Source organism: Lissotriton vulgaris, chromosome 2_1, assembly GCF_964263255.1.
Source record: "Lissotriton vulgaris chromosome 2_1, aLisVul1.2, whole genome shotgun sequence".
NCBI classification, from domain to species: domain Eukaryota; kingdom Metazoa; phylum Chordata; class Amphibia; order Caudata; family Salamandridae; genus Lissotriton; species Lissotriton vulgaris.
The window spans coordinates 1,447,674,244-1,447,700,183 of NC_141687.1; the positions used below are offsets into that span (position 1 = coordinate 1,447,674,244).

At 43.8% G+C, this 25,940-nt stretch overlaps 1 protein-coding gene across 3 annotated transcripts in view; it reads left to right on the forward strand.

The window, feature by feature from the left end:
* Positions 1–25,940, forward strand: part of ZRANB3 (zinc finger RANBP2-type containing 3) — an 881,708-nt gene that overhangs the window by 844,593 nt on the left and 11,175 nt on the right. For 2 of the 3 annotated variants that reach the window (XM_086957301.1, XM_086957302.1), the window contains 2 exons: positions 15,147–15,537; positions 16,539–16,670. In XM_086957301.1, the coding sequence (XP_086813427.1) occupies positions 15,147–15,537; positions 16,539–16,670 (523 nt within the window). The remainder of the gene's footprint in view (positions 1–15,146; positions 15,538–16,538; positions 16,671–25,940) is intronic. The other variant, XM_086957303.1, reaches the window with a different exon arrangement.

Consider the following 25,940-nt stretch of genomic DNA (forward strand, 5'->3'; position numbering starts at 1 on the left):
GGAATGAACATGCAAACAGTATATGTCCTGCTTGTAAATTGGCTGATGAAACTGAGCTACATATAATTTTCTTTTGTCCTGTTTATCAGGCGTCACGTAGGAAATGGATTATTCCTCTGTGCAGAAACTTGAGATTTACTGAATGCTCAGCCGCTTTTAGAGTTCTTAAAACTGATCTGTCCAACCATATTGTATTCACAGTAGCCAAGTACCTTGGTGCCGTTTGGTCTCTTAGGAGTAAATGTATCAGGGTTGCTTAGCAAATAACTATACTGTTATGTGATGAAATTCTATTCATGGACTTGACGTATCTGCTAATTTATTATATTTTAAAATGTTTTATATGAACAAATGTCTTTTATGGTAAACATTTTTGCTGAAATAAAAATTAATAAAGTAAAAAAGCATGGGCGAATTTTGCGAATTGGCAATTCACGAATTTGCGAATTGGCAATTCGCGAATTCGCGCAAATTTGCGGCTCTTTTTATTTTTGCGTGTTCGCGAGGCGCTTTGCGTGTTCGCGGGTGTTCGCGAGGCGCTTTGCAATTTCGCGGGGGGGTTTTGCCTGCTTAATCACTGCCACCCTCTCGTTTTTTATGCCCATCTGCCCTCTGTACCACTTGTTTCTGTGCCCTTCTGACCTCTGCCCCACTGATTTTTGTCCCCTTCTGCCCTCAGCCCCACTTAGAATGGCGCAGGCAAGCTGCCAGCGCCATTCTAAAATAGCTAGAAATAGCTTCAACAGGAAGCACTAATAGATAAAGTAAAGCAGGTGCTCCAGTTGAAGGTCAAATTAAGTTACACAATCATTAATCATCCCAAGTTTGGGGTGAATAATGATTGTGTAACTGAATTTGAGCAGCACCTGCTTTACTTTATCTATTAGAGCTTCCTATTGAAGCTGACTTTTGTAACTATTTCAGAATGGCTCTGGCAGCTTGCTGGCGCCATTCTAAAAGAGTTACAAAAGTCAGCTTGAACTTTTGACCCAATCCGTTCCGTTCGCGGATTTTCGTTCGCGGATTTTGCAGAAAATTCGCAAATCTCGCTGATTGCGAATTTACCGAAAATCCGCGAAATCAGCAAGCGGAACGGCTCATGCCTAATCTAGATATTATTGCAGAGAGGTACTGCCTAGAACTCACGTAGACACCACCAAACATCCCCTCCACCCCAAAGACATAAGCTCTCCCCAGAACATTGGCGCCTACTCCACAACTCTGTCAAGTAATAGTGCCTGCAAGGGATTTAGTTTGTACAGAACATTTCTTTTTTACAGATTCCACAGATTCAATATCAATACATTCTATGAACCTATATGTATTTATCACAAAATTAGGCACTGAATGCACAAGCAATTAAGTCAAAAACAACAAACACAGGAATATCTTTTGAAAAATGTATTATCTTCGTACTCTTCAAAACTTATTGGGTACATTCAACACTCAGGTTGATATCAAATGCTTAAAAATGAAAAAAGGTACAACTTAATTTCACCTAAATTTCATAAGTAAAAATAATCTCCCCAATAAAATCATAAAAGTGACCAATATTTTCACTGAATAACACAGTCACTTAATGTATATCAATACAAGAGGAGTTGGATAATATTAACGCTTCGGTCTTCTATCGTGCAAATCCTTTAGACCATCTTCAGGACAACACAATCTGCATTTTAACAATGACCCTTTTAGAGACTGGTCGGTTGTTTAGACCTTGACAGTGTTGAAAAGACTTCACAATAATGGTTTTCCTGATCAAAGTCTGATGTCTTCAATTATTAACACACTGAGGTCAGAATCTTCACGTGATCTTTTGGACCTGATGTCTCTGTGATAATCAAAAATGTATGATCTTGAGTCTATTTTCGTAATACAGCAAGAGCGTCACGGTCAGCAATCCTCTCAGCTGGAATTTCGCTCAACTCAGCAAAGGGGCTATAGGTCCTGTGCTGCCCCAACACCGCTGCGAGGAGGTGTTATCCTTATATTTCCTAATTTCCGAGAAAGACGGATAACTAAGGCCCAGCTTCGACCTCATGGTCCTCAACTAGTAAATCCTGTCAGAGCACTTCACATGATGAAACTCTAGTATGTCATTACACTGCTACAGCAAGGTGACTTTGAGTTTGCCTTGATCTGAAGCATGCCCACTTCCACTGACCCATCCACCCTGCACATCAAAAGTTTCTCTAGTTTGTGGTAAGTGTTCAGCATTATCAATTAAAAATGCTGCCCTTTGGTATAACCAGAGCTCCCAGCATCTAAGACTTACCTTATCTGGAGGACTGGATGATCAAGAGTGTCCGCAGCAGCATACCCAAGCCATCATGCAGCTGGTGCACAGCCTAGTCTTTACTATCAGTGCCTCCAAATCCCATCTCCAGCCCCTGCAAGTACAGCCTTTTCTCAGGACCCTACTCGATATACGAGTAGAGAAAGCATTCCCCAACCCAGCAAGGGTTCAAGCATTCATAACGCTGCTACCTCTTTTTCACCCAGATTGCCAGGTAACAGTCAGAAAGGTCATGCCTCCTAGGCATGATGTCCTCTTTTATTGCCATAATCCCACATGGTATGTTACACATGTGTACACATGTGTACACATGTGTCCGTTGTAGGAGTGCCAAGCGTCAAAATGGTTGCAAGCAGGGGGTCAGTGGGTGGACCTAATGTTGATTTGGGGCCATACATCTCACTCTCTGAAGTAGTGGAATGCCAGCAGGCCCTTCTTAGACCGAATTCCGCAAGTGACCATCACCATGGACGCCTTGCTGACTGGTTGGGAGACAGACCTGCAAGACCGGACTATGTGTGAACACCTGATCAATGGGATCTCTGCATCAATCATTTGGAGTTGTTAGTGGTCCAGTTAGCCCTCAGGGCCTTCCTCCACTTTGTTCGGCACAAGGCCATTCTTGTCCAGACAGATAACCCAAGTGCTCCTTCCAGTTGTCACCCTAGCCCAGGGCATTAGGTGGTAGGCGATTCATCACAGAAGTCCAACTCCTCATGTAATACATACCCGAGGTGGACAACAACTTTGCAGGCCAGTTCAGCTGTTTTCACACATTGACCTGTTTGCCACTGCTGAAGATGCTGAAAATGCAAAATGGACAAACTTTGCCTTCAGGTTCCCACACCCACAGTTCATGGGCAATGCACTATGGATGAATTGAGCAGGGATATTTGCCTATCCTCTTCTGCCGCTCCCACTTCTTCCATTCGTGGTTTGGATGCTCTGGCAACCATCCCTCACCCTCATTTTGGTACCCAGACAGCCCTGGTTCACCACCCTTCTTCACCTCTCTAGTGCCCTACGAGAAGCTGCCCAACCGGCTGAATCTTCTGTCTCAAAGTCAGGACACTCGCAGGCATTCCAACCTCAAACAGCTCAATCTTACAATTTGGTTCCTGAGATCCTAGAGTTTGGGTACCTCACTCTGCCTGCAGTGTGCATGACCATTCTTAAATAGGCATGCAGGCCTTCAACCAGAGTCTGCTATGCAGCCAAGTGGTAACGAAAACGAGGTTCAATGGCTTTCTTGGCTAATATTTCTATCCTTTACATATCAAGGCAGTTTCATGGTCATTACATTCTATGCACAGCATTAGTAGCTACAGTTACAGCAACGAACGGAAAGTGTTACTTACCCTTTAAGCATCTATTCGTGGCATGAGGTGCTATAGATTCACATGCGCCCACCCGCATCCAGGATGCCTTTAGAGGTTTTTCTGTCAGCTTTCACTCTTATGCTTTCATTTGCATGGTTGTCTTCTCTATCTCTATGCTTCATTTATATCCTCACCCTTTGTGCAGAAAAACCAATCGAACAAGGAACGGATGCCCGTGCGCATTATCAGTAATAAGTGGAGTAATTATACCTTGCGACTCAAAAAGACTTCAATGAAGAAAGACAGCTTGCCCGTTTTTTAGCCCAACACTAGTTGGAAGTAGTATGCACAGCATGTAAATCTACAGCAGTACATGCCACGAACAGATGTTTATGGAGTAAGTAGCATTTTTCTGCTCAGTTTAGCCTCGGTGTTTACTAACAAAAGCCGAGATTTGGGTGATAGAACCAATTTCCAGGTCTAGGTTTTTGGCTTCAGTATTCCATGCACATTTAAATTGAAATTGCCTACCTTTGCCTGCATGCTCTTTACAAGTATTGTTAATCAAATGAAGTGACAGAGAGACTTCAGTCAGAGTGCTTTTTTATGGGGGCCATTCAGCATCAAGTCTTTATGGCATTGCCTCGGATATCCAATTCCAGGACTTTCGTAGGAAAGCATATTAGTATCTTGCATCGACTTCCTTCAGAGATGATCAGTATTTTCAACACTTTTTTCAAGCCCCCATATCCTAGCACCATATGCCATTTGACTTTCTGCTTTAAATTGGACCCCCTTATAAATATTCGAATGAATGAATTAGAATTTGTAAAGCGCAACTTAAGCTCAAAAAAGAGCTTCAGTGCACTAGAATCTATATCCAAGGCCTCATATGAAGCAAAGTATTTGCTCTGTGTAATGCTTCCTATTTTTAATTACTCTGGTAACACTGTAACATGAACTTTCGATCACAGATTACTTTTATCCCTGAATACAGAAGAGCCCATCTCCTTGTTTCATGCCTTCAAAGCGGAAAAACCTTGTTTTAGTTGATAATTGCTAAAATCCATGATCTTTGATTTTGTTGTCAGATAGTTTATGAAGCAGTATTTCCCAACTGCATGTACCTGTCCTTGCAGCCTTTGCAGCGTGCGGGCAATTAAGAATGACTTTTTTTTACATTAAAAAGCTGACAACACCTCATGGTAAATCTGTGGAATACATTGAGAAAAGTATCGGGCGAAAAGACAAGTCTGTTTTACTCCATAAGTTGCCTTAACATGTCTGCTCAGCTTTCCACTTTGTCATAGTCTCACCTGAGTTGTTCTGGCACATAGCCTTTTTTATGGTCATTAACAGCTCTTCCTTCATTCCACCTATTTACCAGCTTCCCCCAACTACTTTCTCTATGTCACAAATTGAAAACAAAGTCCAGAAAGGGAACATAAAGTAGCATTTGCTTTGACTATTTGTACACTGTATGCAGAAATACAAATTCATGATCTAGGGCAAGAACCGATAGTATAGGACTGAATACCTCTTCTTCTGAACTCAGTCTTCTACAGACTTTGACTATTTTTAGAAAATAATGTATAGGTGCTGTCAATAAGACTGATTGGCCTATGGGATTTTGGCTCACTTGTAAGTGCTTTCTTTTACAGGGGTACGATGATCAGATTTAGTAAAGGTTGTGCAAATCTGGCATACTGCTAGATCTATAAAACATATGGCGAGTGGTGGGACCATCCATTCTTGTAATTGTTTAAAGACTGTAGTTAGGAACAGAGGAGCAGTCATATGTGGCCTGAGAAGATGAGTGAGAGACCTTTATACTTGAGTAGTTCTTAGATCTCCTCCTAAACTTCTGTGAATGGGTCTTCTACTTTTGTTGTGATGGTTAAGTCAGTGTCTTTCTGTTATTATTTTGCAAGCTTTATCTTACGGTTTTGGACTTTCCCCGGCTGGCACTATATTCCACATTGAGTCAGCTCTTGTTTCTTTCCAGCAAATCTGGGTGGAACTGATTGGTGGATCTTAAGTACAGTGGAGGTGTGGTAGTATGGGTAGTTTGTTGGTATTTCAGAGGAGATGTTTTGTGAGTGAGGTCTAGAGGGGAGGTCTTCTCATCAATGTCCAAATCCATGGAAAACTATTTTACCACTCCTGTGGCACCGACGGAGCTCGATCACTTCTCCAGGAAGTGCCCTGTTTCGTGATCAGAGTGCATGAGGCAAATTCAAGGTCAGGCATTCAAAATGAATATCGCTATGTACGTTCAGATGTAAAGGCTGTTCCTTGGTGATAAAGAGTGCAGAATGAACCCAATTTGGCATACAGCTCTTTGGGTACCTGCAGGTGCTTACTAGAAACATTTGGGGAATCTCCAGTGGTATCATAGCCTGGATAACATTGGAGGGTCAGGCAACAGAACGGCAGACAAAATGGCCACAACCACGAGACGCGCTTGAATTGCACTCCAAATTTAGCTGCCTCTGTTTCCCGACATACTACACTTTACAAGAGTCACCCAGTATACAGTATCTTTTAGTGATTGACTCCTTTGATGTCATGGACTATTCATTTAAACTTTTGCCTACAAAACTGTAGTACTACTGTCTGAAGTGCTTCTATGCCTGCCTGTTGACCGGGATACTTAAATTTAGTACTGGCACAGCACATATACTACTTATATGGCTGTATGTTGCCTCTAAGCTCTGAGTTGTATGTTGTGCTCAGATAAAGATCTGTTTTTAATAGTTTTGGGCAGTCTGTATTGACCGGTTTCATTATTCACTGTGAGGAGTTTGTTATAAGAGACTCTTATCATTTCAACACATAGTAGACTCTGAAGAATTGTCACGTCTTTGAGCATATATCTTGATACCACCGCTGACCAGGTGTGCCTCAAAGCTGTTCTTCTTCAAAATTTGGCGGATGGTAAGGATAAGGAAATAAGGAAGAACAAAGATATAAAAAGAGACCTACATTTATGCCACCTTTACCGAATTTGCCACTAAATACCAAATCTGTTCAATCCACTAACATGGAGCTCATTCTACAGCGATTGTCATTGCTGCATGATCTGGCTCAGAGCATAAAGATGAACACCAATCTCATGCAGACAGACATCCAGGGGCTGAGGGAAGACTTTTAAGACCAAGCTGAATCCCATATAAGCTGCTGTGAAGATGAGAGATCTGGAGCACAACAATTATATGAGTCCCTAAGCTCTTAAATTACCCCATAACTATCAATAACACAAATCTGGAAAATCTGAATCACAGTGGCAATTTAATAATATCACCTAAATCCATCAAATATCCTAGAGCCATGATCCTTAGACCTTTGAGAAACCGACATGCTGCATATATGTAAAAGGACCAATACATAATCTGGGAAGGTTTGCAAATTGATAATGTGCAGAAACTTCAACAAAGTCAAGATATATTTTCGGTATTTAAGGACACAACTATGAGACGTTTCAATACCTCACTTTTTTGTGGAACCTTCAAGATTAAAAATGTTTTTAAAGACAAACCTCAGTTCCTTGGTGAGCCAACTGACCATCATACTGTTTTATCGGGATTAAACACTATGACATTGATCACTAATTATCTGCACTGATAAATATTCTTCTTTTTCTGGAACTTTTCAAGGCTTCTTTATTTAACTTTTAGTTCAAGTTCAAGTTCAGAAATTTATATAGCGCACTACTCACCCAGAGGGTCTCAAGGCGCTTGAGGAGGCGGGTGCATTTACTTATCGAATATCCAAGTTTTTAATTGCTTTCTGAAGGAGAGGTGGTTCTGAGTCAGGCGGAGGTGGGTGGGGAGAGAATTCCAAGTCTTGGCCGCTAAGTAGTAGAAGGATCTTCCCCCCATGGTGGATCTGTGGATGCGTGGAATGGCGGCGAGGGCTTGGTTGGATGATCGTAGTTGGCGGGTGGGGGTGTAGAAGGACAGTCTTGTGTTGAGACATTCGGGTCCTAGGTCATAGAGGGCTTTGTGTGCGTGGGTGAGGAGACGGGACGTTATTCTCTTGTTGACAGGGAGCCAGTGGAGATCTTTCAGGTGACCGGAAATGTGAGCTTGACGAGGGATGTCCAATATGAGTCTGGCTGATGCGTTTTGGATGCGTTGAAGTTTTTTCTGTAGTTTGGCTGTGGTTCCGGCGTAAAGGGTGTTTCCGTAATCCAGTCGGCTGGTGACAAGTGCGTGGGGGACCGTCTTTCTTGTTTCAGTGGGGATCCAACGGAAGACTTTTTTGAGCATGCGTAGGATGTTGAAGCAGGATGATGAGACGGCATTGGCTTGTCTGGTCATCGAGAGGGAGGAGTCCAGGATGAAGCCCAGGTTACGTGCGTGATCCGTTGATATGGGTGCGGTTCCCAGGGCTGGTGGCCACCAAGAGTCATCCCAGGCCGAGGGGGAAGATCCTAAGATGAGGACTTCTGTTTTGTCCGAGTTCAGTTTTAAACGGCTGTCCTTCATCCACTCGGCTACTTCTTTCATTCCTTCGTGTAGGTTGGTTTTGGCGGTGTTCGGGTCTTTGGTGAGGGAGAGGATCAGCTGGGTGTCGTCTGCGTAGGAGATGATGTTGAGGTTGTGTTGGCGCGCGATGGATGCGAGGGGACTCATGTATACGTTGAAGAGGGTGGGACTGAGTGATGATCCTTGTGGTACGCCGCAGATGACTTCGTTGGCCTCTGATTTGAAGGGGGGGAGGCGGACTCTCTGGGTTCTTCCGGTGAGAAACGAGATGATCCAGTTCAATGCTTTTCCTTGTATTCCGATGTTGCTGAGGCGTTGTATTAGGGTGTTATGACAGACTGTGTCGAAGGCTGCGGAGAGGTCAAGTAAGATGAGGGCAACTGTTTCTCCGTTGTCCAGTAGTGTTCGGATGTCGTCTGTTGCTGCGATTAGGGCGGTTTCGGCGCTGTGTTTGGCTCGGAAGCCGGATTGTGAAGGGTCGAGGGATTTGTTGGATTCGAGGAAGGCGGCGAGCTGACTATTAACAGCTTTCTCAATGACTTTGGCGGGGAATGGGAGGAGCGAGATGGGGCGGTAGTTCTTAAGTTCGGTGGGGTCTGCTGTGGGTTTCTTCAGAAGGGCGCTGAGTTAGGCATGTTTCCAGATTTCCAGGAAGGTAGCGGAGTTGAGGGAACAGTTGATGACATCGCGGAGATGGGGTGCGATGATGTAGTCTGCTTTGTTGAAAATGTGGTGGGGACAAGGGTCGGTTGGCGATCCTGAGTGGATGGAGTTCATCAGGCGGATGGTTATATGCTGGTTATTACATGTTTTACTTTATTCCTCTTGTGCATTACAATAGTGTGATGCCTTTGAGTCTTTGAGGCCAATAACCTCTAACTTTAGCTACCAGTTTGAAGTCTTGATGTAAGTACAGCAGTTATGGTTCATGAAATCAGATATTGCTTAATCAATATAATTTGTTATGGACAAAACATTGAGGGGCCGATTCTGATCTCGGTCGGAAGGGCACCGAATCTGGTTCGGCATTAGCGGATCCAATTTGGAGGCCGAATTTCCGTCCGAGTCGTACACGGGTCTGGACGTCGAAGTACGATGCGAACAAGCGCAAAATCTCCGTCCAAATCGTTTCCGGCTCCGAACCGCTCTGTACGACTCGGTCACAAGCAAACCGTGGCGCGCAATGAAGACATTTCAAGACCGAGCTAGTACGATGCTCGATTCAGACAGCCGGATCGAATCTGAGCATCCGGCTCGCAATAGCTCCCGGAGTTGGACTTCGGGGATCATCGTCGGACCCCCTGTTACCCGCAGCCTTACGACTCGGACACAGGGGGAGACCCATGGGTCTCCCCAACAAATGCATGTACGGTGTGGAAGGAACCGACGCGTACCCACTGTAGGGGGCGCACTTGTCCGCGACATACCCATTCAGTCAATGGGAGTCCATGTGCGCGTCGTACGACCGGCTCCCGTTGACTTCTATGGGAGTCCGACCGAACCGAGTCCGACAGCATACGGCTGCATCGTACTCGTTCGATCGGACTGCAGGAGTTCGGAACTGTCGGAAAACACCCCGGATCCGGCTCGGTTGGAGTGCTTTCCGACCTAGATCGGAATCAGCCCCTGAGTGTTAATTGTGTCTTCTTGATGTTTCTTCCTCTTGGCCCAGCATAATGTACTCTCATTAGTCAAATCTGGTGTTCACCTCTGGATATCTTGTTCAAGCTGAACTAACTATAATTGCTTAGACCATGTCTTTAAAAAAAAAAAAATTATGACAATGCTCTCATATATTCTCTTATTGCTTTATATTATTTTTATTATTGTGAAGTGGTGTCTCACTCTAATGTATACTCATGTCGATATTTTTTTCCATACTCTAGATTTGCAACAAGTTAGCATCCGTAGGAAGTTTCGTTATTGGGTATTTTGCTTCCGGGCACTTCTTGAGGCGCTACCCTTTAAAGAGATTTTTTGCAGGGCTCTTCTCACATGGGTTGGGTAGAGTTCCATTTACCTGTTTTTGTATTTGTTCTTCTTCTTTTACTTCACTTTTGTATTTTTACTTTACTATACGTTCCCACTTTTTTACGTAACTTCCGCCTGGACAGGTATTCAACTACATTCCATTATTTACACTTTACGTATAGACCTCTTGTGTTCCACTTTTCGATACTGCTCTGCCATGAAGGAATTTGCTGAGACCCCTACTCTATCAGTTATGTTAATACTATAGCAATTAACTGTACCCAAACATTGAAAGTGCTCTCACTAAACACAAAAGGACTGAACCATCCTGTCAAAAGGTAAAAAAGAATTGACTACTGTTGTAGGCTCTGAGAGAACATTATCTTCCTTCAAGAGAATAGAATTGGTCCTAAGGCTGCTGTGAACTTCAATTATACATGGTTAACGCCAGCTTTAGCTCTCCTGCACACCAAAAAGAAAATGGGGAGGTGGGGGTTCTTGTTTTGATATCTAAACAATCTAATATCACAACAACCCTGCACTAGTGCGAAAATATGGGCAGATGGGTGATCATTTTAGCAAAGAATGATAATATTGAATTCTAAATTGCCAATATCTTTGTATCATATATTGACAGCCCTACCTCTTCTATAAACCAAGCTCATATTAATGGAATACTACTTGGGTGGATGGAAACCTAGATTGTCAAATGTGACATTCAGACTCACAAAGTCTTATTCTCAAGCTTTTGAATCAGGACAAATCACACACCATGGTAGACATACAGAGAATCCATAATCCAACTAGTAGTAAATATACTTTTTATTCACAGCCATGGGACTCTTACTCAAGGGTCACCTACATCTTAGAAGAGAACTGTCTCCTCCAAAATACTCTTCCCTAAAAATGTAACCACTTATAATATCTGACCGTGCCTGTATTTCACTTGAACTGAAACTGGGTACCCCCACTTGCCTCAAAACAATAGAGAATGAATGATATTATCACTGATAACAAAGAACTGAAAAGGGTAATCTAAATGGATATCACTCACTATACAAATGATGATAATAAAAAGGACTATTAAACTATTAACCTGAACTGCTTTGGGATGCACTTAAAGCCACCATTAAAGATTGTATGATTAACCTGATGGCTGCCAAAAATAAGAAAGAACAACTGTGCCTAAATGATCTAAACATCAAGATCAAAAAGCGGGAATTCACATTTAATCACACCAAAGGCTCTGCTGCTCTCCCTGAACTGAAAAGTTTCAAGTATGAATTTAACAAGATCTTAAGTAGCAAAACTCTTAAATGGATTTCAGTAAAGAAAGCTGATAAAATGGTTGCAAAAAGTAAAGCTGAAAAATATCTTGCTAATTACTTAAAATATAGGAAAAGTAAACTGACCATTTCTGTCATCAGAAGCCATGCTAGTGTTAATCCTACTTCTTCCAATGAAATTCTCGAAGCCTTTAGAACTGTCTATGAATATCTGTATCATCACCTTGATACACCCATTGGATCCTACAAAAACTTACTTGAAAAACTCCCACTCCCAAAATTAGGTCATCTAGAGATACTCTCAACAAACCCATATTTCCGACTGAAATATTAAAGGCTATTCATGGTCTAAAACTAGTGAAAGCACCCGCCCCAGATAGTTTCGCCAGTAAATCCTCCTCTCTCCTCACACCATTAAATAACCTTTTCTCATACTTTGCCAAAAATAGAAGCATTCACAACTTTGCTTCGATGGCAACAATAGTAGTCATTCCAAAAGAAGATAAAAACTCTTTAGAAATCAAAAACTATTGCCCAATCTCACTTATAAATGTTGATTCCCAAAGTAAGTGCAAATGGAGTAGAAAAGGTTTTCTGCCCCCAAGTTCATCCTAAGTCACGTAAATCTCCCCCTGCAGCCCATAGCCTTGGGCGCACAAAAGGCTTTTGATAGTGCTTCCTAAACCTTTCCAAGAGCCACTCTCAATAAATCTGACTTGAGGGATGATTTCATCCCAATAGCATAGCCTTCTAGTCCAATCTTCAAGCATCAGGTAGAATAAATGTTTTCCTCTCAAAACCCTTTAAGTTACACCATGGCACGAGACAAGGCTGTTCCCTCTTACCCCTTCTATGCTTATTATCTATTGAACCCCTCTAAATATTGAACGTAGCAGCATACGCCAACAATGTGCTCATTTTTTCAGAGGAAGTTGATAGTGCACTTCCCCACATTCTAGAAACAATAGCTGTATATGTCAAGGTTTCAGGGTACTCAAATGATAAAAATAAAATGGAGTTTTTTCCTCTCAAGCTTCATTACTTTCCCTTTGTTACTTGAACTACATGTTTGAAATGGCAAAATAAAGCACTGGAATATCTAGGTATTTGGTTTGGGAGAGATATTAAAGATGCACTATCACTAAATGAAAACAAAACGTTATCCAAAGTAAAAGATGTACTACTACAATGGTCTCCAAAATGTATTACCTGGAGGAGAAAATTAGAAACCATTTCGTTTGTTCATGATGCCACTTATCAACTTCTCAAGAGGCATGCTACCATTATAATTCTCAAACCCCTTCTTCAAATTATCAGATTTTCTTTGGTAGGATAAGAAAGCAGGACTATCGTTCAAAAAACACTTCAACTGGATCACAGCGCATGATGGTTGTCTTCGACTAGCCTTGATTCTCTTCCCTGGCTTTAGATTGGCAAAGCTCGGTCTCCACCTCTCCCTCTGTGCGCATTAATCACAATATTCAATACTTAGGGTCATAATAGATAACACTTACATGACATACTCTCTGTACACTAGACAAGAAACTGATATTGAGAATACCCAAATCGGAATCTGCTTCCCTGTGGTTGAATAAACACATCAAGATTGAGGCCTCCCCAATTTTTGGGGAAAGATGGGCAAAACTGGGTATCAATTTAATTTAAGACCTGGGTACCAGGAAAACCCCAATCCAATTTACAGAACTACAACTGAAACATAACCTTTCCAACTCAGACTTTTACAACGTCCCCAAGTTTAAATCAGCTTTAAGCAAACTGGGCTATATTTCTACTTCAGCCCTGCTACAGAAATTCATAATATTAGGGCATGTAGCCTCAAAAATAGCATTATTTGTTTTACACCCAAACCACACCTCACTCAAAAAGAGATCAACACAAGGAACTCACAGCAGGTCCAATTCATGGAAGGAAATTGCATCGTCGGCATGGCCGAACATTTGGATCTCGTCCTGAGAAAAATCCAACATCAATTTATATAACTATAGTACATATTTACTTAAATTTAGACACCAAAACGAACTAAATAAATAGCATACATATAACTGGAGCTATATATTTTTAAAGCATTTAGAAAATAAATCTATTTAACAGTGCAGACGTAGGTTTTACCATCACTAAACGGGATATAGCCAGGCTGTGGAAGGCTGAAAACCCTCCCCCGGGTTTCACAATGGAAGACAGGATTAGACATCATTATTGAGTTGGAGCTTCCAGTTTTTATCGCCCGTGGTTGTCCACAGACGATGCCACCAGAAAGTGGGTGCAAATACCAAGAGCGGGGTTCTTGCTGACTGTGGTCGGAGGTGTTGTGAAGTACTTTCTTAATGCAGCGTCGAGTAAAGGGGTTGATTACCGGACTGGTGACCAACACGCCTTGGTAGTGGTAAAATTAACTAAAAGAAACTTTTACATCTGAGGTCCAGGGGAGTGCGTAGGCGGCTTGAAACTTCGGTGAAAGTCAGACTACACTTCCCACAATGCACCACACCATTTACCTTCAGGCGATCCCTGTGAGGGCCTGATGCCCAGTGTTTCTATGATTCCACCTAACCCAGATGCTTGTAATGAAATCATCTTTTGTTTCAGTTGCAGTATGCCAGTAATAGGCATCTAGTGCTTGGTATACATACTTTGTCTTATGGTTGTGAGTTCTTTGCTATAGTGGTGGGGAGGCACCATAAGGAGGTAAGGTTTTGCAGCTTACCAACAAAACAAGTACGAAGGTGAAGTGTCTTGTATTTTAATATCAGTACTAGAGTATCACTTTCCCAATGTTTCTCCTAACTAATTTTAACATGTTTCTTGTTTCAATGTACGTTTCTTTGTGTCCTGTGTCTTCCTCATCCCCAACTGTAAGTCTTTTTTCTGACATTGTGGATGTCTGCCTCTATGTTTATTTTCTTGTCACAGACGGGGGTGTCTTCCAGTTCCACTCTGTTCTGCATGCTGGTATCTGTGTTCTCCTGTACTCTGTGTCAGGTCTCACCATCACTCTGTTTTTCTTGTTCTTGTGTCTGTGTCCTTGCGTCTATGTCTCAGTTACCAAGAAGTCTTTGTGTTTCTTCCAAAGTAGTGTATGCGAAATGTGTTTTATGATAGTTATGTTATGTTAGTATGAATTTGTAGAGCGCACGTTCACCCTGGGGTTTCTTGGCGCTGTGTACCGCTGGGGAACCCGTCCTGGCTTTCCCTGTGAGATGGTCCATATTGGGCATCCCCAAGGGGAAGCCAGGCATCCCCGGCAGCGAGGGGGCCGTTGTGGAAATTAAGCAAGCTATTGCCCAGAGTTGCAGCGTGGGACCTATGGTTAGAGAGGCACCGAGGCGAGATTTATCGAGCCCGCTGACATTGGTTCCGTACCCTGCCGCATCGGGAATTGAACCCTGGTCCCGTGCCGACCTCTGCTTCTGGGTCTGGCGCCTCTAACCGGTGAGCCACACTTCTCCACTAGTACTGGCACTGATAGTGCCAGTCATAACTGTCAGTGTTTCCTTGTCAAGCGTTCTTGCGTGCCTTATGTTACTGCCTGGGTGCTCCATGTTCCAGTATCATCCTCCCCTTGGTAAGTCAATGATTTGTCACAATCCAATGTACTATGTTTTGCTAAGAATTATTTGAACTATTTTACTTCTCTTCACTAGAATATGAGACTCCTGTGCGTCAGTGCCCATTAGCAGGCAACAGTTATTTCAAAATATGCATATAGATATAAAATATGTGAGAGGGTGGAAAAGATTGATGTGAACTGTTTTTCAATTAACAGGATGGTTTCAAAAGATCAAAAGGAGTCCATTGAGCCAAGTTCATTTCAAGCTGTTGAGGATTCTTCCAGCCTGAAGGGCTATGTGCAAGCAGTAGATAAAGAGGGAAATCCACTGTGTCTTCACTGCCAAAAGCCCACTCCTCTGCTTTCCATCCAAGGCCAGGCTACAGCTTGGGACACTCGCTTCTGTTCTCATAAATGTCAGGAGGATTTTTCAATCCGTTCAAGTCAAGGATACATGAGGGCCAAAGTCTTTGAAACGGAACATGGCATTTGTCAAGCATGTAATCTAAATGCACAAGAACTGTATCTTTCTGTTCGAGATGCCCCTAAGAGCCAACGTAAAAGTCTTCTGGAGAGTACTTGGATGTCTCAACTTTCACTAGCTCAGGTAAAATTGGCATATGTGGATTGTGTTCATCCTTTTTAATGAAGTTCTCTCCACAGATCTTCTACACGCGTGGTAGGGTATCTGGTTTCCACATGGTTTTGAAGCTGTGAGTTTTTTTTAAGTGCTATTGTGCACACTCTTTCAGCAGGCCCTTAATGTCTGTGTATGAGAAAGGAATACGAGTGATAAAGAAAAAACAGGTACCTTATGCATTCTTTGATTATCAGCAGTCATGGAGGCTCTAACCTGCAATCTGTGCACAGCTCATTTCTGAGTAAAGATCCTGATGGGGCATGTGAGACTGCATAAGAACTTGAAACTGGTGGCAACATATGATTTCTCTATTAGCCTCAGTCCATGGATCACATGTCCATTCTCAATTTTACGATTGATATAAAGAAGTAACAGGAAGCTAGGTTGCTCCAACCATCTTGAGGTTTATATCTCATATTCCGGTGCTTCGGAGGCTTGGATGGGTTTGAAAGGAACATAAGGCAATAGAGAGACATAGAATTCCATTCACAAGAAATTTTACTTACAAAATGCCATTTTATTTTTTAAAGAAATGGCAAAAATATAGGCAACAAATATGGCTCCGCCGAAGCCCAGTGTACTGCATTTGTTTACCGATTGTTTTAAAAAGGCGTCTAAAGACATCTTAGCAACTCTGTTCAACAGTTGAGATACACTTTGCTTTCAGTCCAGCAGACTTTTAATACACCTCATAATATGTAGTACGTTGTTAGCAATCGTGAGTATGAAAAAATGCATTCTGGTTATATTAATTAGAATTTGTATTTTACGCCCTAAATGAATTAATTGACAGTCTCTGTGCTAATATTTCTCCTATTGAATTTTTCAACTAACTTAAATTGGTATATAAAATGCCCTATTGAAATAATCTTATTTTCTCGCTTTGTGAAGACACTTATTTTACAGTGGAAGAGAGTGGCATTTAATGCAGTTGAAAAGAAATTATATTTTGTATTAATTTGTTGCAGCTAAATGAAATCATAAGAAATCCAACAGAGGGCCTTTTTTGGCAGGTGGATCATATCAAACCGGTATATGGCGGAGGGGGGCAGTGTTCCATGGAAAACCTTCAAACACTCTGCACAGTCTGCCACAAAGAGGTAGGTTTGCATGAAACATATTTGCTCTCTGATTGACTTTAAGAAGCAACAAAGACCGCTAGCCAGTTATTAAAATCAGTTTGTCTTTAATTTCCAAGTGTTCGACTTCTGAGGTGAGTCAAAAATAAGAATGTAGTCCATAGTAAGGTGGGCTCTCGCCTAGGAGGTGGATTTGACAAGGTTTGATCTATATTTATGCATTGATCTATCTAGTGAATTTACAGGTATCTTACCGATTTTGTTATTGTTCCTTCATTTCAGAATGGCATGTGAGGGCATCCCTACAAGGTTTGGCTAAGAACCGGCCAGAGCCTGGGGTGGCCAATCAGTCAGCAGGTTGAAATCCTGTACAAGAGATTGCAACATGAGACGGGGCGCGCGCGACTGAAGATGGCGACATAGCAAGGGCTTTCTGCGACTTCTATACTTCCCTCTATGCGGGGGACGGCTCGATCCGGCGGACAGCGAGACCTTTTTAGAGTTGATCCCTCAACCGAGATCAAGCAGATCAGGCCTCAAGTTAGCAAAGGCCCCGGGCCCGGACGGGTTCACGGCTCTCTTCTACAAAACCTTCTGCCACCAAGTAGCACCATTATTGACAGCCTTATTTAACTCGTTTGAGGAACCCGGGGCGATCCCGCGGGACTTGCTCGATGCCACCATCTCGGTCATCCCCAAACCTGGGAAGGACCGTACCCAATGTGGGTCATATCGCCCCATATCCCTCCTTAACCCCTTCGCTGCTCATGACGAGCTCAGCTCGTCATGAGGCACAGTTGAGCTGTGCTCATGACGAGCTGAGCTCGTCATGAACAATGAGATATTCCATTATTCAGCACAGGAGGAAAATGCCTCTAGCAGCCAAGGTGTTAATGTCGACCTCAAAATCTGCACCGGCATTCTGGCTGCACGGTTGGCTCCGCTCATGCAAGGGCTGATAGAGCCGGACCAAACGGGATTCATCCCGTAGCGCCAGTCAGTTGATAATACTAAAAGGGCCCTGCATCTGCTTGAGAAGGCAACACGTACTAGCGGAGAATACATGCTACTGGGGATTGATGCAGAAAAAGCTTTTGACAGAGTTCATTGGCCTTACTTGGAACGAGTCCTGGTAAAAGCCGGGATTGGTGCGAAGTTCAGAACCTGGGTGCTGAACTGCTATACTTTACCTACGGCTGCGGTGAGGGTCAGCGGCTGCTCTTCTCCGCATTTTCCTATTGAGCGGGGGATGCGGCAGGGGTGCCCACTATCGCCTCTATTATTCGCGCTCTATTTGGAGCCGTTGGCTCAGGCTTTGCGATTAGACCCGAGGGTGCACGGGACTAAATTTGGTGCGTACACGCACACAATAAGCTTGTATGTGGATGATGTACTTCTATCCCTGGGTTCCCCCGAGTCCTCATTGCTGGCGTGTGTGGAGGTCCTGGAGAGATTTGCCGCAGCGGCAGGCTTTAAGGTTAAAATGTCGAAAATGGATGCTCTCGACCTCTCGCTTGACGGGCAGACTGGAGCCTGCCTACAGGCACGTTTCCCCTTCCAGTGGGCCCCGGAGGCTATCCCATACCTGGGAATCCAACTGGCGAACACTCTGCAAAACACGGTACGTCTCAACTACGCTAGGGTACGTCAGACTCTCCGCACGGAGCTCGGCAGATGGAGGCATCTTCCTCTGTCCTGGCTAGGCCGGGTGACTGCCGTGAAAATGACCATTCTACCACAAATTTTGTATGTCTTCCGCGCTATCCCGCTCCGTCCCCCGGAAGGATGGATCCGACAGATGCAATCGGAACTCGCCCAATTCATTTGGAATGGCAAACGCCCGAGAATGAAACTCAGGTTGGCCATGCTGCCACCAGAGAAGGTCTCCCAGATCTGCGGCTCTACTACCAGGCGACCCAACTCCGGACCTTGGTGGAATGGAGCAGGTGGGAGTCAGAAAAACACTGGCTCTTCCAAGACCAGGCGGTGGCGGGCCGACCACTGCAGGAAGTCCCTTTCTTCCGTAGGTTGCATCGCCCTGCTAATCTATATGCCTCATTTACCACTCGAGTGCCCTTGGAAGTGTGGGATCAGACGAACGCGAAGCATGAGTTGACCACCTTCCCATCCCCACTTACTCCGCTGATAGAAAACCCAGACTTTGGACCGGGAAGAGACGCTCACGCCTTTGCCAGGTGGCGTCCGGCAGGATGCAGATCCTTTTTTCACTTATATACGAGAGAGGGTATAGCCCCATTTGAGCATATGCAGCGGGAGTACGATCTGCCAGAGACGGAACGGCTCCGCTATCTGCAAGTGCGGCACTGGGCGCTCAATCCGCAGGTACGGATGGTAGCAGATCGCAAACTTAGCCCTTATGTTGTTCCGCCTGTGGTCAGTGCTAGGCATGGAAAAACTATTGCTAATTAAATCGGGGGAATGGGCCAAGAACGCAGAATTGTGGTAACCATTCCTGTCCCTGTTGGCTACGGAATTCAGAGAGGTGACGTGTCCCGGGTATCTGCGCTTATTGCGCCTGTCACAGGTCAACCCTTGAGATATTTTGGTGTGGATGGTTGTTTGAGTGCTTGTGGGTTCTTGTGGGTTCTGGACCTAGGACGGGGGTGGTGGGTGGGTAGGTCGGGGCGGATGGGGGGGTGGGGGTTGGGGGCTTTGTTTTTTCCTCTCCTTGCTGATTTGGCTCTGCGGTTCCCCGGGATGAGGTGGGCTTTGCAGAGCCTTGGGGCTGTTCCATCGTACTGTCATTGCATTCTACTGCCTCTGCCGTTGTATTGCATTCTCTTGATTTGTGGAGTACTATTGTGTATATGCCAACTGCTTTTTCAATAAAAATATTTAATACTAAAAAACAGATTGACCCTTTTTGTGTGCTTTACAAGTGATTCTCAAACCATTGATGTTCAAAAGCATATGGAAACATTTATTTCCATAACCATTTTTTATTTCACAATGCTCACACTTGTATTGTCCCAAATGATTTTGGCTGTACCATTTCTACACTATGTAATTTCATTTAGTCTGAAACCCTATCCAGTTTGAACCCCAACTCTCAGCGGATTTACATCAAATGTCTCAATTCATGAGGAACACAATTGGAAGATAGGTGCCAATATGACTTGAGGTCTCCTAAAGTTTGGGACAGAATCCTTAAACCATTTGTAGCACCCAAGCCCTTTCCGCAACTGAGTTGTCTGTTTTCCATTACCTTACCATAGGGGTTAACAGAATGCTTCTCCTCATATATGAGGACATTGATGTTGTTGTGGTGTTTCACCTCATGTGTGTGATTTTATGGTGAGAAGGTTTTAGGATTGGTTTGTTTTTGCTATTGGTAGAAGACAGCTGTGTGTGGTATGGAACAAGTGGCTAGATAAGCTGTAACCTCATTGGCCAGCTCAATTAAATCATTGATGTGAAGACCTTTTTTCAAGGAAACCTGCCCCTTGTTTGGGGCAGTGTACATTTGTATGCACCTGTTCAGATTCATCCCTAAAGAATCTCTTTTAAAAATACCCCTGAGCCATTGTGTCTGCTTCCATGGAGCCTAGCAGAATCAATGTTCATGAAGAGATGTGTTTATTTATGGTGGAAGATCGCACAGTTTGTATTTCCCAGAAGGTGCATTACCATTTGTGACCATCATGCTAAACCTCAAGATCAATAGAAATCCGTGGGATGTGTTCTAACCTCCTTGTCCAAAGGCTTATTTTTTTTCTTTGTGAAACACTCATAGTTCTTGAAACCATTCTGAGGAAGTAGGGGAACCACATTCTCCTGGCTGAATTTCAACCATCCAACACAGTCATTTAAAAAAAAAAATCAATTGGGTGGTTGAGAGGTGAGAGACAGAGCTCAAACAAATTTACTTTAATCCCAGCAGACCTCAAAATGCATTATTATCTGTATCTGGATCATCTGTGATATAATTTGCACCATGACCACCCTCATCAGTCTGGGCTTCAAAACTATGACTATATTCACTTAGGCCAGACAGTCTTTCACAGCAAAGGGCAGAAAACCAACTTTCAGCTTACAAAAACGCCAAACTAACATGGGTGGACCACTACTAAAAATTAGGAGGATGGGTTTCCGGGATTTCAAGAGGGTTTGTGTTGGATGATAGAAAGCTGTCTCATATGGGACTCTGAACATCTCCCACAATCTGATTCCTCAGGATACACCACCACCACAGGACGGTGCCCAAAAATCACCTTTGACCTGCACTCCTGATAACAAACCACAAAGTCTGAGACCCTGGGACAGCTGCCACAGCCACTCTACGTCAAAAGAATGAGAGGTTAAAGGCTGGTCCAGTCTCTGATGTAAAGTGTGTTTGGCCTCAGAGCAGTCTAGTTTCCAGACTCTCTTCTAACTGTGTGCCACCAAGCCCTTGCATCGATGGTAAGAGTGGCCTGCATCATTGGCTGTTACTTGTCATACTTTTGTACTGCCTGATTAAGGATTGAAGTCTGTACAGGAAATACACTAAAGTTGTGGAGTTTGCTAGCCCACCCTAAGTTTATGAACTTCTACCCCATCTCCACATACTCATAGGGCAGCTTGCCTTCTGTACACTGATGCCCAATCCCTTCCTAAACAACAAAGATGTGTTCACCTAGATGGAGAGCCAGAATGAAGAAACAAAAGGAGGATGAAGAATGAAGTGTATGGTCTGGTTGGTAAAGAAACAGAACCCCTCAGGGAAACAACACAGCAGTGAACCCTCATTATATTAGATACAGCTGAACATATATCTCTATTACCAAAATCCTTCATTTTGCAAGGCTGTACTCTAACATGGTTAGTCGGGTTTGGTGCTTTAGTCATATCCTGCTTCTCCTATTGTATAAAATTCCTATGTTTCTGAATGTTCCATAGTCAGATTGTGAGGTCAGATTCCTCCCCTTTCTGAACATAGCACTTCACTTCACACAAAATCCGTCTCCTCTGTAAACAGGCGTCGAAGCACAGCTGAGTTGCACTCGGCAATCCAGCTGGACCCCGATGATGAAGCATGCCACCTTCTAGGTAGGTGGGTTAGGGGTTTCATAAAACAACGACCTGTTGTCAGCGTTCCGTTACTAGGTGACAGGGGAACAACCCTGATCTATACATGCAAAAAGACTTGTCCACGTTGTTTTCTATACATTACTGGGGAAAGGGACAAGTACTAAGGTCAGTTCCTCGCTCTCTTGTTGTTACATTGTATAGGGCCTCAGACCAACACATTGCAACCCTGCGCTTAGCTATGAGAAGACCCATGTGCACCAGCCTGTGTATTGTCTTAGGCAACCGTTTAGAGTACCCCATAAGAGTCAGGCCGGGTCTGGAGCGAGTTCTGTGTCCACAATCTTCCCCAACTCTAGAAAGATCGACTCCCAGTATTTATAAACTCCTGGGCAATGCCACGCTAGATGGATAAAATCAGCGTTTTGTGCATGACATCTATCGCATGCCATGCTATCCCACAGACCATACCTGTGTAATCTTTCCGGGGTGTAGTACACTCTCTTCACAAACTTAAAGTGAATCAACCTGTGCCTTTCATGTAATGAAATACGACGGGTGCTAGTACAGCAGTTGGTCCACATAGCGTCATCGATGTTATGTTGCACATCTCGTTGCCAGGCCAGCCGGGCTTTAGTGTATTGATTCGCTCTGTGTGAAATAGCTATCTTATAGATGTTAGACACCGTCTTGCGTGGGCGACTCAGCTTTAATGACATAGGACAGTTCTAGCATCTCTGTGGTTCTTGTAGGTCTGGTCCCAACATCCCATGGATTGCCCTTCTGTGAAACTGAAACTGTTGTAGCCTGGTGTTAGTGCCTGCCACGGTCCCCACTTCTTCCCAAGTTTTAACTGTGCCATCCTGAAATAAACCCCCTTACTTGGTTACGTTCAAGGTTTGCAACGCCCGTATTACCCCACTATCTCTACATGGTGCCAGCCATAATGTCCACTCAATAGGCATAAACGGGGAGTACAGCAGTGCCCCCATCTTGTAATTGCAGTCATTTATGCCAAGCATGACGAATTGAATAAATGGAGGCTAAAGGTCCCATCCTGCAGTCAGCGGGTTCAAATATCGTGGCCGGAAGGGGGAGCGCTACTACGAATAGTTTTTCCATACAGAGAAACAGGACACCTGGCGAGCCATGGATCCAATAGTAAGCCTGAGCGCCCTGCGCCGCCCTGTAGTACAGCTCTAAGTCTAGCACGCCCAGCCCCCCCATGTGGTAGGGCAGTGTAAATATCCGCCATTGGACCCTCGCATGTTTACCCGCCAGGCTAATTTTACCAATGCTTGGTTGACTCTTTGAAAAAAGGAACTTGGCAAAACTATGGGTATATTCGTGAAGAGGATCAGGAATCTGGGCAAGACCACCATCTTCACAATAGAAATTCTACCAAGTAGAGACAGTGGTAACCTAATCTAATCCTCTACGTCATCCTCCAGACGGCTTACAGCAGTGCCGTAATTTTCTCTAAATACAATCTCCGAGTCCGTGTGTAGGCGGATACCCAGTTACCGTATCGAATCAGTAACGTGGACCATTGTAACATGAAATCCGGCTCAAAGTGCTTCATGACCAGAGTGAGTGGAAATATTATGAACTTAGCCCAGTTTACCCGCAAGCCTGAATGCGCACCGAAGTGTACCACTTCCCGGAGGACTGAGGAGATATTGACCTCCAGCTCGCCGACGTATAACAACGTGTCATCTGCGTAGATGGATACAATAATCTTATAACTCGGAAAACTGACGACTTTGTGGTTATGATATTCTTTTAATGCGCACATTAGTGGCTCAGCTACCAGAGCGTATAAAATGGGAGATAGCGGGCAGCCTTGTCTCGTCCCTCGCATTACCATGATTGGTTCCGTCACCAGATTCCCTATTTTTTTACGGGCCGAGAGTGAATTGTAATGTACCCCGGTCAATTACAGAAAGACTGTGCCCAGTCCCATCCTAGACAATACCTGTCGCATGAAAGGCCATTCGAAAGAATCAAAGGCCTTTTCCATTTCGAGGAAGACCGCAACCGCCTTAGAGTCCTGCTTGGTATGTTGCATAGTCCCAAAAACCGAACAAAGATTGTAAGTAAGGTTCCTGTCTGGAATGAACCCCACCTGTTCAGGTGCCACCAAAACCGGTGCTAGCGGGGCCAGACGATTAGCAAGTATCTTAGCGAATAATTTAGTGTCCAAGGAGAGCGGATGATAAGAACCACACTCGTCTAAAGGTTTAACTGGTTTAAGGATGGCGACAATGACCACTTCTCTCATCGACTGAGGCATTGTGCGTGACATGCACATGTCATCGAAAAGCTCTGAGAGGTGCGGTTGCAATAATTCCGTAAAGGCTTTGTAGAACCCGACCGTCAGACCATCCGCTCCTGGAGCGCTGGCTGCCTTAATGCCAGATAATGCCAATAATATCTCGTCTTTTTCGATAGGTCGCATGAGAAACTCCCGGTGAGTGTTGGTGAGAAATGGCAATTTAATATGTTCGAGATAATCAAGGATCTCATCCTCCACGCCGGATGACCAGGATGTATATAGTTCCGCATAAAATTGCCTGAACCTGTCCGCAATAGCTGCTACATCAGATAACATCTCACCCTCTGCCGATCGAACCTCAGTAACTAGTGCTTTGCCGCATTTAGCTTTCAGCGTTTGTGCAAGTACCGAACCAGGCCTGTCTCCCTCCCCATAGACAGCCTAGGCATATTTGCCTAGGCTTTTAATTTCACTGTCTGCCGCTTCCTGATATTCTTGTAGCGAGACTTTGATCTCTTGCGTCAGTGTCTCGTCCATACACTCTAATTGCCGTTGTTCCAGGGTTCCCAACTTCTTTTCCAAAGCAGCAAGCCTCTGACGGATAGAGCGTAGAACCCCAGAGTGCTTGGCCATTGCAACTCCACGAATATAAACCTTAAAGGCCTCCCACACGACCTGCAAATTATCCACCGACCCCACATTAACAGTGAAATAGGTTTCAATAGCTTCAGCTAACTCTTCTTTAAAGATAGGGTCTAACAATGAATAGGGGGGAAACCGCCAAGTAAATGGCGGGATAGTCTTCCGTGCTGCAGTGATGGCTAGCAAGAGAGGGGAGTGATCCGATAGGGTGCGCGGTAAAATTAAACATTCCCGAATACACTCCATGAGTGGCGAAGATGCCAGCCAATAATCTGTACGTGTATGTAAATTATGATAAGCGGAATATTGTGTGAATCTCCCCCTGTCCGGATGTCGCAATCGCCATACATCGCAAAAGCCATGCTCACCTTGCCGAAGTCAGCGATGATTCAGGCAATTAGATTAGAGACCGGAACAATAGCATGGAACATTCAGGCCAAAATGGCAGTGGCAAGGTTCTGGAAACGACAATTACTAGAGGAAACCCAGAAGGTGTCCCTTTGGTGCAGTAATGAAATCCGGCATAGCAACCTAAAATGGGCAGCGGAGGCAAAAAGGAAAATAAAGGAGGTATCCGGTAGCTTAAAGGTGAGAGTCAACCAGAATCCTGTAGAAATTGCATTCACCAAGGGCCTACTTAGAGCACAAGGAAGGGAGCTATCAAGAAACCAGGACATAAAATATTTGAGAAAGAAAAAGTCGGTCCAATGTATGTTAGAAGCATGGGAAAATGATGCATGGTATCCATACTTAGAAACCCTGCCGAACTACGGATTGAGGTGGGAAATTTTAAAAATCCGAATTGGAATTAACCCTTGGCTATTGGAGGGGAGATTAAAGGCAGAAATGCTATATCCTGACGGTCGATGTAAGTGTGGACTGGAGATGATATCATGCACACACTGTTAGATTGCCTTACAAGTTTAGAAGTGAGAAAGCAGTTTTTACGGCCATTATTTATAAAATATGGCATAAATTCACGAGGGCAAGCTGCTATTCTACTGATAAAAATGGAAAAATTGGATACTGCAATTGCACTAGGGAATTATCTGAGAGGTGTAAATCGTTTGGCCAGGGAAAAACTCAAAAAAGTATTGTGATTCATTCTTTACCTACTTTTGCAGGACATAATGTGAAAGACCGATGTATGTTTAGTTTAAATGGTTTTAACTTTTGTAAAATAATAATGATGTATGTAAAGGGCTTTTTAAAGATTGTAATGATTGTTTTACTAAGTTAAGATGTTTTTAACATTTTTTTACTGATCCTTTTTAAATTGGAAATACTGAAAAATATGAGCCAATGGTATCTTATGGCTTGCTATAAATGTATAAGTAGAGCAGCTC